The 15113-nt window shown below is 38.4% G+C and overlaps 1 protein-coding gene across 2 annotated transcripts in view; it reads left to right on the top strand.

Moving 5' to 3' along the window:
* Nucleotides 3031–15113, top strand: part of GPATCH2 (G-patch domain containing 2) — a 202139-nt gene continuing 190056 nt past the window's right edge. Inside the window, exon 1 of one of the 2 annotated variants that reach the window (XM_013970118.2) lies at nt 3031–3217. In XM_013970118.2, the coding sequence (XP_013825572.1) occupies nt 3162–3217 (56 nt within the window). In that variant the 5' untranslated portion in view covers nt 3031–3161. The remainder of the gene's footprint in view (nt 3218–15113) is intronic. The other variant, XM_005690474.3, reaches the window with a different exon arrangement.

The raw sequence follows: 15113 nt of genomic DNA, 5'->3' as shown, positions 1-15113 counted from the left end.
CACCATACACCTCACTTCTTGGAGTTCCAAATCTTTCCCCTTTGTTAGGCAGAGAAGCTTGTCTCTTCCTCAGTGGACACCCAGGCCCTGGAGGATCTAGGCACTAATCTAAGCACTTAGTCAAGTTTATTTTTCCCAACAAAGTCATGTTTTAACTTCAGAGGCAATCTGGTGCCAGCTCTTAAACACTTTTGCCACTGTCTTGTTACCAACAGAGAAGGAAGACATTAAAACAAGCCAAGAAGAATTAAAATGGTTTCCTCCCGCTCTGTCGCCTATATGATAATAGATTTGGCCAACCACGTGCTTAGGCCGTTTGGACTTCTGGATCTTGGTGCTTCTTGCCCCTTAATTCACCAAAACCAGTGTGGTGTGAAGAAAATCTTGGCTAGGGTGGTAGTGAAGAGCATAGGCCTTAGAGCTGGGCTTTTGGTTTTGAGACTTAGCTGTATGACCTCATATGAATTACTAATCTGTCTGAATCGCATTTTCCTTGCCTTGTATAAAGAAGGAATAAACATACAACTTGTACAGATGTTTATGAATTAAATGATAGGCTCATACACCATTTTTTTTTTTACAATGTCTTCCTTCTTATGCAAAATGGGGCCTGACAGGAACCTGTGTGAGAAATGCAGACATGCTGGCCAAAACTGAGACCCAGAGAATCAGAGTCTGTATTTTACCAAGACCCTCAGGCGATTCTGATGTACACAGAAGTTTGCAAGCAACTGATCTGGTCAATCACACAGGGGAAAAAGAAAACAATTTCTTAAGAAAATTACCTGTTGATTTTTTCATATGTTAACATTTTATATGCGTTTTTCTTCTATGCTATTCAATACCTTGTTTTTTTTTTAACTAGGCAAACTTGGGAATTTCAATTCCTTCTTTAAAGACTTTCATTCATATTGAAAATATTAATATTAATAATAAATCAAATAGAAGAAAAGCCAGCCTATTCTTATCATGGCTTTTGTACAGTCCTAGCTTTTTACCCAGGCAACCTTGAGTTTCAGGGAAAATGTACATATTGTCAAAAGCCAGGAGATGGGGACCAAGATTAACACTGAAATCTGTAGAAGAAGTTATGTCTGCTCGCAATTCTGTGACACTTCACCAGGCTTTTCTAGAACACTCTTCTCAAGCTCTAAAAATACAGATTAATACATTAACTTGCAAATCTGTGAGAACCAAATGATTATTATACAGAAAAGTTCCTAGTGCAATAAAAATTGTTAGTCATTTCCCTTCCTGTCTATGCTTACTCTATTGTATTTATCTTTTAAATGTCTATATTCCACATTAGGTGATGAACATCAGAGGGATGAAATTTATTCTTTTTAGATACGTATATCATATCTTCATACATACCTTTAACAAACAAACACACATACATACATACATACATATGTCATACATACCTTCAACATAATTTACCTATTACAGATAATACAAAATCTCTATGTTTAGCTCTTTTTAGTACATTTAGGTAAACCAGGACCAATGACTCAGTGAAAGATTTATTTATTGAATTATTAGACAAATGATTATTGTGCAGCAATTAGGTGCCAGAAACTAAAATAGACACTGGAGACAAAAACAATGATAAGCAAAACCCCCACTTCTAGTTATAAAAGGGATGATACTTATATCCCTCATATATTATCTCAATGGGAATGTAAAATCGTGATAAGTGCTGTAGAAGAGGCACAAGGTACTCTAAGAATGTACTGAAAGAAAGTGAAAGTCGATCAGCCAGGTCTGACTCTATGACCTCATGGACTATATAGTCCATGGAATTCTCCAGGCCAGAATACTGGAGTGTGTAGACTTTCCCTTTGCCAAGACTTCTTTCCTACCCAGGGATCGAACCCAGGTCTCCCGCATTGCAGGTGTATTCTTTACCAGCTGAGCTACAAGAGAAGCCCAAGAATGTAGCAGACGACATAAATGTTAGAATAAGAACAGCTCAGCAAGACTGTCTTCTTGGCATATTTTCTATTGGTCTGGTGTGTCACTATATTCTACCAATGTCCTTTTCACTTTTTTGGAACTTCTCTTAGCTTAGAAAATGTCCTGAGGCATTGCTTCCAGAAGACCATTGTTTAAATGAACCTTTTGTAGGATGCTTAGGTGTAGAGAGATGGATAGGGCCGCCAGGGTCTTCTTCAGCCCTCTTAACAAATTGGTATTGATTATCTTGTCAGAATCGTTTACATACTGCCACTCTGGGAAGACAAGTGAGTCATAGAACAGTTGAGTTCAGCGACATTCGTGACATAATGGAGGTAGATGGGGGACACTCCGAGCTCACCCAGCTAAGGAGACAGGGTGAGCCCAGTGAGGCCATCAAACTTTCCATAAGAGGACACAGGTTTCATCCCATTGTGGCGTGATGATGTCAAAGGAAAGCACTTATTGTACAATTTTATTTCTACTGGAATTTTACTTAAATTATCTCCAGATGATAACCGTGGCCCCCTGCATCGGGAATCCCCCTGTAAGCTAACACTACTTTCAAAAATTCGTGATTCTGTTTGCAGACTACCAACGAGGAAGAGAAGTAAGGGGTACTCAGTGAGTTAGGAAATGAATTCACAGGACGTTCCTGCTGAGGAGTAACGGGCTAGGGGTGAAGCCAGGCCTTTTCGCGCTCCCCTAATTGATACCCTACCTGTTCCTGTAGTAATACTGCTGTGCTATACTCTTCGACCGGGCTTGCAGCCTGGCTAACGTGGCCATAGCCTCCGCTCGCCCGCTGCACCTCCGGAGTTACTCTCGGTCTCCTAGGCAACCGGGCTAAACCATTACCCAGATCTCGGGGATTCAACTTTCGTTGACTTCACATTTTTTTCCTCCCACACTCTTTCAGTGTCCGAAACACCAGAAAGAAAAACTAAGAAACGTTGATAATTAAAGATTTCAAATTATTGACCCCTCTCCTTCTCTGAGGAAAAAAGAGGAGATTTTCAGAGAAAGAAGCAGTGGAGGTGGGGAGGGGAACTAATGGTTGCTCCCAGCTTCCGTTTTCCGCCTGCTGTCGGCTTCCGGAAGCTCAGCTCAAAATGCTGAACTGCTCCTGGGAAGTCGCTGGTGGTGCGGTAGTTGGAGTCTGTTCTCGGGCCTGAGCCTCGAGGCCAGGCTCTTGGGTGTCGTTAATGTTCGGGGCCGCCGGGCGCCAACCGATCGGAGCTCCAGCCGCCGGGAACAGCTGGTGAGGCTGGCCGCCCTGGGGATGGGCGATCCGGAAAGGGTGTGATGGCCGGGGGCCGCTGGACCTGGAATGGAAGGGGGAGGGAGTTGTGATGGATGATCTGAAGACCTTTAGGCCTTGCTCTCTTTTCGTTCCTGGGATGGACGCAGTTTAAGGAAGGCGTGGAAGTGTGTGCTAAAGATTTGAGAAGGAATACAGTCAATGCTTGCTGATTGCTTGTCTACTACGCCACAATAATGTAGGAGGAAAGCTTTCTGTACGCCCGGAGCAATTCATTTCTTCGTTGACTGTTGACAAGACGAGGATTACAGAAGAATCTATCTTACTATAGGCATTATTTCCTAATTTTCCTTTTTAAATTTGCAAGATTGTACCAGGTGTTTTCGAAGATCAATTCCCAGAAATCTAGACTTCTGGAAGTTTAGAAGTGGAGGAGACTGCCTTCCTACGCCCCCTCTTTTGGAGTAGGTGTAACCTACCAGTTTCTGTCCCTTGAACCTTCCATTCTAGTTCAAATGAGATGCGCATGGGATGTCCCCTGAGAACTTAAAATGTCAGGGTTAAATTTAGGGTTCGACTGCAGTATTATACCGCTAAACCACTTTAGAATAATAAACTGCTTTGACTTGGCAAAGTTCTTTAACAAATTGCTACGTTTTATCCTTATGAAGGGCCTGTGATAGGAGATTATCACAGGCACAGAATGGTTAAGGGACTTGTTCAGTGTTGCCATGCAGGCTTTAGCCCTAGAGCTGGAAGTTGGGTTTTGGATTCCTAGTTGAAAACTATTTCTACTCCTGTTTTTCTCACAAGACGTTTTCCTCCAAGACAAGCAGTGAAACAAAATTTCCACTGACGTTCTCAAACCATAAAGTTGAACAACAGGTGAAATGCAGCTGAAATGTGTCAGTCCATTCCTAGATTTTGCAGCAAATGAGAATCTGAGGGATTCTAGTAGTTAGTGATCTCCAAGAATTTCTTTTGCATCACCTATCATTGAATAAAGAATATCTTGCTTAGAATGTTTTGAATGAGATCAGATCGTTCTGTAGTTGATTTTATAATGAAAAGGCTTGGTTATGCTCCTTTGACTTTTTTTTAGTTGAAATATAGTTAATTTACAATATTGTATAAGTTTTAGGTGTTCAGCACTGTGATTCAGTAGTTTTACAGATTGTACTTCATTAAACATTATTACAAAATAATGGAAATGGGGCAAATTAGGGGTATGAGATTGAGATACAAGCTACTATGTACACAATAGATAAGCAACAAGGATACAAGGTATAGCAAAGGAAATTATTATCTTGGTTATGCTCCTTTTTAATACATTTTCCTGTGAGAAAAATAAGGAGCACTTTTTTTTTAAATGAGCATTTTATTTTAATGGTAAAGTAATTAGCATAAAATAAAATGCATAGTTCTTAAGTGTTTAGTATTTTTACTTTTGGCAGTTGTATATACTGTGTGACCACAACACAAAGCAAGAAATAAGACATTTCCATCATCCCAAGCTCGAGTCCCTCTCCAGATAACCTTTCTTAATGTTTCACCATTCAGCATCTTTTTAAGAAGGGGAGACAAAATGTGCCCTATAGATTGGTCTGCTCTTGCTGTAGTGATTACTGATTTGTAGGATAGATGACAGTTTAATGGGAAAATATGACTGCTTAAACTCCTCTTCCTCCTCCTATCCAAATCATGGTTAGGTCCCTCTTTGTAAGGGAAGATCCCTTTGGAGTGGGAAATTGCAACCCACTCCAGTACTTTTGCCTGGAAAATTCCATGGACAGAGGAGCCTGGGGGGCTATAGTCCCAAGGTGTCACCAAGAGTCAGACATGACTGAACACACACACACATCCTTTTTGTGATATAGAGAACTTTCTTTCAGTTCTCTATTTTACTTGAGATGAAATACGTCCTTTCTTATGGCATCAGAGTAAAATCTAGTGCCTAGCATGTTATTAGTGCTTTTGAATAAAATTCTTGAATTATGCCTGATTTGACAGAGTGAGTGTTCCAGAAATTTGGATCCTGTATTTTCTAGTTTATCTGTGCAACCATCTTGTTATTCAGACTTTCTTAATGGAATTTCCTTTTTCATTCATTCATCAGACATTGACTGTACTAAACATGTGAGTTTTGTCCCAATGACGACATCTCAGTGCCAGTCAGGATGCTACTTAGTTGGTGTAGTTAATTGGTGCCAGCTTTTGTGTATATATGTCATCTCATGTATTGGGTTGCCGAGAAGTTTGTTTGGGCATTTTTCTACAGTGTTATGAAAAACCTGGACCAACTTTTTGGTCAACCCAATAAATCTTTTGAAATAGGTGCTGTTATTCTTTGCATTTCAGAGATGGCAAGACAGGAGCAGATATTGTTTAAGTATTATTAACTTAGCCAAGCATCATATTTGCAGTATGATTCTAGTATATCTGGGCTTCCCTTGAGGCTCAGCTGGTAAAAAGAATCCGCCTACAATACAGGAGACCTGGGTTCGATCCCTGGGTTAGGAAGATTCCCTGGAGAAGGGACACTACCAGTATATCTAAAAAAAATTTCTTAGTTATACTGCTGTACTGCCTGTGCATCTGAATGAGATGCCATATCACAAGGAGCATATAAACTGGGAAGGATATGCGCAGGTTTGTTAACTAGGCCTGATAGAGTTAACTCCCACCTTGCCTTCAACCTTTTCTCCAGTGTCTAGGTTAGTTTTTCAATTTTCAGGTACCATCTGCATAAGTGTAGAGGATTTCTCTCTTTCTTAATCTTTTGTTAAAAAGTAGAACTGATATTTTAGAAGTTAAAAGCCTAAGGAAGAAAAGCTTTATACAGTTAAAAAAAAAAAAATCCTATGATTATTGTGTGTGTCAGGAAATATGTTTTTTGTACAAGTTGTTTTTATAAGTCTTGATAGTTCATATTTTTATAAAATCTTTATAGCTGAAAGTGTCTGTCTCCCCTTCCTGCCACCTCATACACATTTTTGAAAGTAGGGTCAAAGAGTGAAGTAAGTCAGAAAGAGAAAGACAGATGTTGTATATTAATGTACACATATGGAATCTAGAAAGATGGTATGATGAACGTATTTGCAGGGCAGCAGTGGAGACGCAGACATAGAGAACAGACTGTGGACACAGCGGGGAAGGAGAGGGCAGGATGAATTGAGAGAACAGCATGGAAACATACATTACCGTATATGAAATAGAGAGCTGGGAGGAGGTTGCTGTGTCACACAGGGAGCTCAACCCAGTGCTCTGGGATAGCCTGGAAGGGTGAGATGGAAAGGGAGATGGGAGGGTTTAGGAGGGAGGGGACATATATATACCTGTTGCTGATTCATGTTGTTTTATGGCCGAAATCACAATATTGTAAAGCAATTATCCTCCAATAAAAAAAAGAGAAAGAAAGTAGGGTCTAAAAGTATCTCTTTCGGTACTTAAAATGTTAACCTGCCTTTTCAAAATTGATTTATTTAATGAACAAATCACATTTAGAATTTGACATGCTGTTTTTTTACTTTATTAGTAAATTTTATTTAAAAGTCAACTTTTGAGGGTTTTGGAAAGATTTTAAAGTTTGAACGCAACAAAAAAGTTAAATATTAATAATGGAACTATCAAATCATTATTGATGTATCAAGCTGTAGTATCTATTTGTTTCACATTATGTGTCTTTGCTTTAAAAATAGCCATTACAAATAAACTATATTGATTCTGGACCTTTTATGCTATAATTTCATTTCTGTTTGGTATTTTCATTTTCTTTAGATCTGGAAAACTGCATAGTGGAAACTTTAGGTCTGGAAAACTACTTTTCAATAACTTTTTTTTTTATCTGACCATTTGTTTTGGAGTCAGTTTCATACTCTTAGATTTGTCTGAATTAGTTTTGCATTTCAATTTGAAATCTGAATTGTCCAAATTTTCAGTGAAGTCATATTTTTCCTTTGTTATTTACTCATTCATTTAGTCCTTGATTGATTTGTTCACCTAGGTGTTGTTTAGTTGCTCAGCCTTGTCCGATTATTTGCAACCCCATGGACTGTAGCCTGCCAGACCCCTCTGTCCATGTGATATCCTATGCAAGAATTCTGGAGTGGGTTGCCATTTCCTCCTCCAGGGGATCTTCCCAACCCAGGAATCAAACCCAGGTCTCCTGGCGGATTCCTTACCTAGACTTTTTTTTAAAACATCTGTCAAGCATTATTTTAGGTACTTGTAATTAATATTCAGTGGTCTCATTCTCATTCCTGTTCTAGGAATTCAGAATATGTTATATATTCAAAAGTATTGAGTAGTCACCATGTATGACCAATGCATGAGACTCATTTCCCAAATCCTAGAAGGTTGCCTAACTGTTTATTATATGCTATGAACATTATTAATATATTATGAAAGATTTTTTAGACTTTATTTTTGTTTTAGACTTTGACTTTCTTTCACTTAGGCAGTTTTTTATTCAACAGTTTATATCTCAAAAGTGAACACAGTGTAAGGAAAAAAGTGTGAATAACTCCTGAAGTCATTAAATGAAGAAAAAGAATCAAAAGAATGATCTTCAAATTTAAATAATGAAGGAGCGGTCTTATTAAATCACTGTTTGGAAAGTTGAGTTAAAAAATCACTATGTGAGAATAGAATTCGTTGTTTTTCTGAAGCCTTCCGTGTATGATCGGTTTTTTGTCTTGTTGGCAGTAGGGAAAGGAGGAAGGCAAGGTTTCTGAGGGTTCCCTTGTGACAGAAATGACAAAGTAGCAGCTGCCAGCAATGCCTCCAGTTGAGAGCAAGTCAGTAGAACTTTTGCTCCCATCATGGGAAATGAGTTTTTCTGTTTGATGGCAGATCTTGTGACTCTTTACTTGGAAGGATGATATCCTTACTTTTCTATTTTTTTTTCTTGTATCTGTATATTATTAGGATAGGAATAGGTCAAACACACAGCATTACTTTTTTTACTAAGAGTTTTTTTTTTTTAATCAAAAATCTTTAAAGAAGTGCATGAATTTCTTAAAATTCTATGCAAGATTTTTTCAAGTGTCTGTTATCTTCCCTCTCTCCATCATTCAGAGAGGTTCAAGCATTCAGAAAGGTTGACAGTCTTACCTTTTATTATGACATACTCAGTGTTCATAGTATAGTTTGTACCTTAAAAGAACAATGATTTGATTTTTTCAGTAACAGTTTCCTCATGTGTGTAGAGGTTGTTAAAAGATGAAATAACTGCTCTCACACTTAAGTACTCATTCTTATCCTCCAAGAATCCTTACAAGGTACGCATTATACACATTTTCATGATGAAGAAACAGAATCAAAAGATAAGTAATTTGTCCAAGGTCCTATAACTGATGAGTGTAGTATAATTTAACTTCCAAATTCGTGCTTTGACTCTTAAAGCTCATGTTCTTTGCAGTTTTCTCCCAGCCGTTTTCTCCCCCTAGAGAATTCTATTCCATGTTTATTGTCTAGTGTCAATATAACATTATAATTAATTATTTGCATGTTTCAAAATAAGGTAGATTCCTCCCACCCCATGCTACTTTTTTTAAAAAGTGAAAAGGTTACTTATGATTAATGATTTTATACAAATAGGTCATGGAGAAGGAAATGGCAACCCACTCCAATGTTCTTGCATGGACAATCCCATGGACAGAGGAGCCTAGTGGGCTACAGTCCACGGGTTCACAAGTGTCGGAGACAACTTAGCAACTAAACCACCACCACCACCACATATAGGTCAAGGAATTTCTAAGTTAGCCCAAGTGTTTCCATTTAATGTTAGAATTACTCTTAATTTTTTGTCCTAAAATACATAAATAGAGAAAATTGAAGATATATCTCTTAATAGGTTACTAGACTGAGATTAAGACTTATTTTAACAAATAATATTACCTTTAAGGAAGGAAATCTATAAATCCCTATGAGCAGCAGAAATCTTAGTCAAACTTTAGATAATTCTTAGGAATCCTATTTTGTTAAATCAATCACAAAATTTAGCCCTTGATGTATGGACTTCCCAGGTGCCTCATTGGTAAAGAATCTGCCAAGCAGTAGACGCGAGTTCAGTCCCTGGGTTGGGAAGATCCCCTGGAGAAAGGTATGGCTACCCATACCTTTATGGGTCCAGTATTCTTGCCTGGAAAATCCAACGGACAGAGAAGCCTGGCGGGATACAGTCCATGGGGTTGCACAGAGTTGGACACGACTGAGCGACTAACACATTCACTTGTGTTTTTTTCCATGCTATTTTTTTCTCTTCTGGGAATAGTAGTTATTGCTTAATACAAGCTCCCAAAAAGTAATAGCCATTGACAAAATAGTTGTTGGTTATTGAGGGGCATTTGTTTTCTGGGCTTTCTTGGTCTTCAACTCCTGCTGTTCTTTCCTGTACATTATTGACGCCCTTTGAGCCCCTTTGTTCATTTGTCAACTTGTCAGTTCTTCAAGGGCATAGGAGAGGTAATTTAGAACTAGGGCAGCTTCCTCACTTTTCTACCTTGAACCAAAAACAGTCATAAAAACCCTTAAACTGAGTTGCAGGGTTTTCTACATTATCTGATCTTCCTCACTCCAGATCAGTGGTCCCCAAACTTCGGGGCACCAGAGACTGGTTTTGTGGAAGACAGTTTTTCCATGGACTTGGGGAGGGAGGCCTAGGGGGAATTGTTTTGGAATGATTCAAGCACATTACTTTTATTATGTACTTTATTTCTAATTTAATGCTGCCACTGATCTGACTGGAGGTACTGGTCCATGCCCAGAGGTTGAGGACCTTTGCTCTAGAACATATGTTTTTTTAGGAAGGCGTTTTTCTGAATTAATTAGAACTTGGTGTTAAACCAGTGAGAGCAATTGACTCATTTAGTGGATATTTAATGTTGCCTGGAGGTGGACAAACAAATAAATAAACTTGACCTTTGGCCAAATATTCTTGTGTAGAACGGGCATATCAGATTCTGGATTGATTATACATTTTAGATTGCTCAGCATAATCTAATATGACCTGAAAAAACAAAATGCTTATCAAGTCATTTCCTCTGATAAAGTCCAGCTTTATATAAGTAATGGGGCTGTGATTTTATTCTGTTCATTTGGGCTAGCTGATTAGTGAGCTGTTCTCTTAGTCATTATACTCAGTGCAAACTAAGCCCAGAAGATTTCATTTCCAGTGGGTCCCAAATGAAGAGAAATTTGTAAATGTGAATACAAAACTTTTAGGTTAGCTAAGTGGTGATTCACTGGATTTTACTATAATTCAACCTTTAAAACTATGGTTGCTTAATAAACAGATTTTTGTACTGGAAAGTTCCATATTTCCAGTGTTCACCTCCATTAGGAAAGGACTTTTAAGAAAATATCTTTAGGATAGCATGTTTCAGGGCAGTGGTCTTTAAGAACTGCCAAGGCAAAGGGAAGAAAGGGGCTACTGACCATGTGATGGTCTCTTATAATGACTTTATTTCTGTGAAGCTGGTTGATGCCAGTTTTACCTGAGAGATGTGAGTGGAGCAGCTTGACCAACTGGAATAGTACTGGCTCATTTACGGAATTTTGATTGAGACTGACTTGCAAGACTGGTGAGTTGAAACTAAAGGAGAAAAGGTGATTTGAACTCTGAATGTCACTTAAATTTGTTTTTTCCATTTATTTATAAATTGTTGTTCTTTTGTTTTTTTGTTTTTTTTGTTTTTTTCCTGAAAAGGTTTTTAAAGTAGTTTTAGTTGATTGGTGTTTGAACCACATGATAGAATATGTTAGATTCTTCTCGTTAAAATATTTTTTAGTTTCTCCTGAGAAAATCAATATAAGATCAGATAAGACTGGCACAATTTTAATAATGTTTTAAAGTGTGCTTTCATTTTTAGTAATACTGTTGGTTATATTTTGTTAAATTACGTTAAGAGTAGTACTAATGAATTAATTTAAATGAAATTAGTTGAATAGTATCAAAATTTCAGTGGATTAAGTCTCATGTGCTAATCTTTTTCTAATGTTAGGACCATTACATTTTCTCTGCCAAAGTAAAGCAGTAAATTGTCATTTCCAAAATAACCTGCATTTTTAGTTGGAGGCTATATTCATGCATTGAGTTAGTTAATTTCATGTTACTATTTAGAACCAGTCTTTCACCCATGATAAGGAAACAATTTCTTTAAAAGTAAATTCCTCCAGAATCAGGTGATACTGAGTCTTCTTTTAGACAAAGAATCTTTATTGTATGATATGTTACACTGGCTTGTTGTTTGATGTTCAGTCGCTTAGTTGTGTCTGACTCTTTGCAACCCCATGGACTGCACCACACCAGGCTTCCCTGTCCTTCACCGTCTCCCAGAGCTTGCTCAAACTCAGGTTCATTGAGTCAGTGATGCCAATGGACCTCTCTTTAAGAATTTTCCAGTTTGTTGTGACGCACAGTCAAGGGCTTTAGTGTAGTCAGTTATTAAGAAATAGCTGTTTTTCTGGAATTCTCTTGCCAGCCAGATGTTCAAGCTGGATTTAGAAAAAGCAGAGGAACCAGAGATCAAATTGCCAGCATCCGTTGGACCATAGAAAAAGCAAGAGAATTCCAGAAAAACATCTACACTGGCTTACAGTGAGTTATTTTAAAGGATTGCAGTATTGTTTTCAAAGATGATAATTCTCAGACAACATTTCTTCCAAAGAAGTAATGTTAAAGGAAAAGAACAAAATACTCTTTGCAATAAAGGGAAAACAAAAAAGCAGTTATAAAAACATATAGGTATTGGAAAAAAGATCCATTTAGCTTATCAGTATAGTTGGAATTTTAGCCCTTGTATTGGCTTACTACTCGTTTCTCTGTGATGCATATTTCTCTTCACATTCAGTTTTCTGAAACCCCAGTACTATACAGAACCTTTTTAAAGGGAAAAAGAAAAAAATGTTAGTGCCTGGAAAATCCCATGGACAGAGGAGCCTGGTAGGCTGCAGTCCATGGGGTCACTAAGTCAGACATGACTGAGCGACTTCACTTTCACTTTTCACTTTCCTGCATTGGAGAAGGAAATGGCAACCCACTCCAGTGTTCTTGCCTGGAGAATCCCAGGGATGGGGGAGCCTGGTGGGCTGCCATCTATGGGGTCACACAGAGTCGGACACGACTGAAGTAACTTAGCAGCAGCAGCCTGCAGAGTTCATTTAAAATTATTTGTTCTGTCACTGGGTCATGTCTGACTCTTTGTGAGCCAGTGAACTGCAGCACACCAGGCTTCCCTGTCATCCTCTACCTCCTGGAGTTTGCTCAAATTCATGTCCATTTAGTCGGCGATGCTATCTGACCATCTCATCCTTTGCCATCCCCTTCTCCTTTTGCCTTCAATCTTTGTCGGAATCAGTCTTTCCAATGAGTTGGCTCTTTGCATCAGGTGGCCAAATATTTATTTGAATCACCATGTCTTTGAAAACTGTGTCTCTATAGACTTTTTGTTTACTCGTTCAGAATGTCAAAGGAGACAGATACGGAAAATACAAACCCGCATTAACTGGAAGACAACGTCCTGTTACTTAATTGCTTACAGAATGCATTTTACTGAGGTATCATTGTTTCTTTGAATTCAACTTACTCTCTCCACCCTAATGCACTGATTTAAGTCTGTCATCCCTTTTTGTGTTCAGGAGAATATAATGCTTAACTGTGAGTCATCAGCTTTATATAGATACATATTAAATCTGTCCCTATAATAAATAGTATCTCCTGCTATTAAATCAGTCATAAACAAAAATGCAAACTGTATACTGAAATTATGGAGGTGTTCTTGCATATAGTTAGGTGAGCATTCAGGCTCTGGAACCAGATTGTCATAGTTTGAATCCTGCTTTTCCCACTTCCTGCATGTGTCACTTTGGGGCCAGCTGCCTTAAATCTCTGTCTCTGAGTATTTCATCTCCCACCTTATAGGGTTATTATGTGAAAATGAAATGAGGTCCAGTAAGTTGCCTACATATGAACAAGTTCATTTCTGAGAGTGTGTTCATAAGTCAAACAGACTTAGCGTAGGTACCCAGCTAACCCAATCAGCTGTATGGTACTGTACTGGAATAGATTTCCAGTGCTTTTTACACAAATAATACACAAAAAACAAAACCTTTTAAAATCTTACAGTACAGTACCTCGAAAAGTACGCTAGTACCAGCTACGTCACTGCTGCTTTTACACTTGCTTCTGAACATCGTGTGCTTAAAACGAAGATACTATAAAACACCATACAGTGATGTACACAAAAGCACAACTACTTGTAACGGATGCACGCACGTGGCAAGGTATGCCAGACGTGAAGTAACTCGTGATTCGCCAGCCACGTGAACACACTTTTGCATCTTTGAAAGTTTGCAACTTGAAGACTCGTATGTAGAAGACATACTGTAACGCATATGAAGCACTTAGAAATGGGTCTGGCACATAATAAGTACTCAAGTTTTGGAAACCTTATATGTATCTCATATGGTAAGTGTTAAATCCGGTTGAATCACCTGTGTGTTCATTTTCAAGTTATTGTTAAAAGGAAAAGACCAAGTTGAAAGGTGTTTAAGGGATCTTGTGAGAGCCTGAAATCATGGACTATGAAGACTATGTATAGACCATAGATCAGCAAAACTATCTGGCCATCACTTGGTTTATAAATAAAATTTTATTAGCACACAGTTATACCCATTCATTTCTGTATTCCTGATGATTGTTTTGGGCTTACCATGGAAAAAGTTGAGTAGTCGTGACGGAGACCTAATGGCCTACAGAGCTAAAATGTTTTCTACTGGGTCCTTTATGAAAATGTGTCTTGCTCTTCTTGTTCAGTCGCTGAGTCGTTTCTGACTCTTTGCAACCCCATGAACTACAGCACGCCAAGCTTCCCTGTCCACCAGCTTCTAGAGTTTGCTCAAATTCAAGTCCAATGAGTCAGTGATGCCATCTAACCATCTCATCTTTTGCTGCTCTCTTCACCTTTTGCCCTCAGTGTCAGGGTCTTTTCTAACAAGTCGGTTCTTCACATCGGGTGACCAAAGTATTGGAGCTTCAGCCTCAGCATCAGTCCTTCCAATGAATATTCAGGACTGATTTCCTTTAGGATTGACTGGTTGGATCTCCTTGCAGTCCAAGGGACTCTCAAGAGTCTTCTCCAACACCACAGTTCAAAGCATCAATTCTTCGGTGCACAGTTTTTCTTATACTCCAACTCTCACATCTGTATATGACTACTGGAAAAACATAGGTTTGACTACATAGACCTTTGTTGGCAAGGTGATGCTTTTTAATATGCTGTCTAGGTTTGTCATAGCTTTCCTTCCAAGGAGCAAGCGTCTTTTAATTTCATGGCTGCAGTCACCATGCACAGTGATTTTGGAGCCCCCCAAAATAAAATCTGTCACTGCTTCTACTTTTTCCCTTTCTACTCGCCATGAAGTTCTGGGACTGGATGCCATGATCTTAGTATTTTGAATGTTGAGTTTTAACGCAAGTTTTTCACTCTCTTCTTTCACCTTCATCAAGAGACTCTTTAGTTCCTCTTCACTTTCTGCCGTTAGAGTGGTAGCATCTGCATATCTGAGGTTGTTGATATTTGTCCCACAAAGCGGAGAGTGGAAAATAAGCCCACCCCTGCTATAGACTCCAGAAAGTCTATAAACCTCTGTAATGGAGAATATTTTGATCCTAGGTGCTTCTAGAACTCAGTTTAAGAAATAATTGTTAATGATCTTCATAAGAAAGGTACATATTTGAATTACCTCTAATGTTTCAAAGATAAAATTATGTGTCTGCATCCTGTATCTTACCAACTTACTCAGAATCTTTGAGAGTTGGGTTTGGAAAGGACTGATGTAATTTACAAGAGTTCCTAAAGAATACTGATGTTTATCCTTGCTGACTAGTGGATGA

This window comes from Capra hircus, chromosome 16 (assembly GCF_001704415.2).
Source record: "Capra hircus breed San Clemente chromosome 16, ASM170441v1, whole genome shotgun sequence".
NCBI classification, from domain to species: domain Eukaryota; kingdom Metazoa; phylum Chordata; class Mammalia; order Artiodactyla; family Bovidae; genus Capra; species Capra hircus.
The sequence above is the reverse complement of the archived record's forward strand: the minus strand, read 5'-3'. Positions and strand labels throughout refer to the sequence as shown.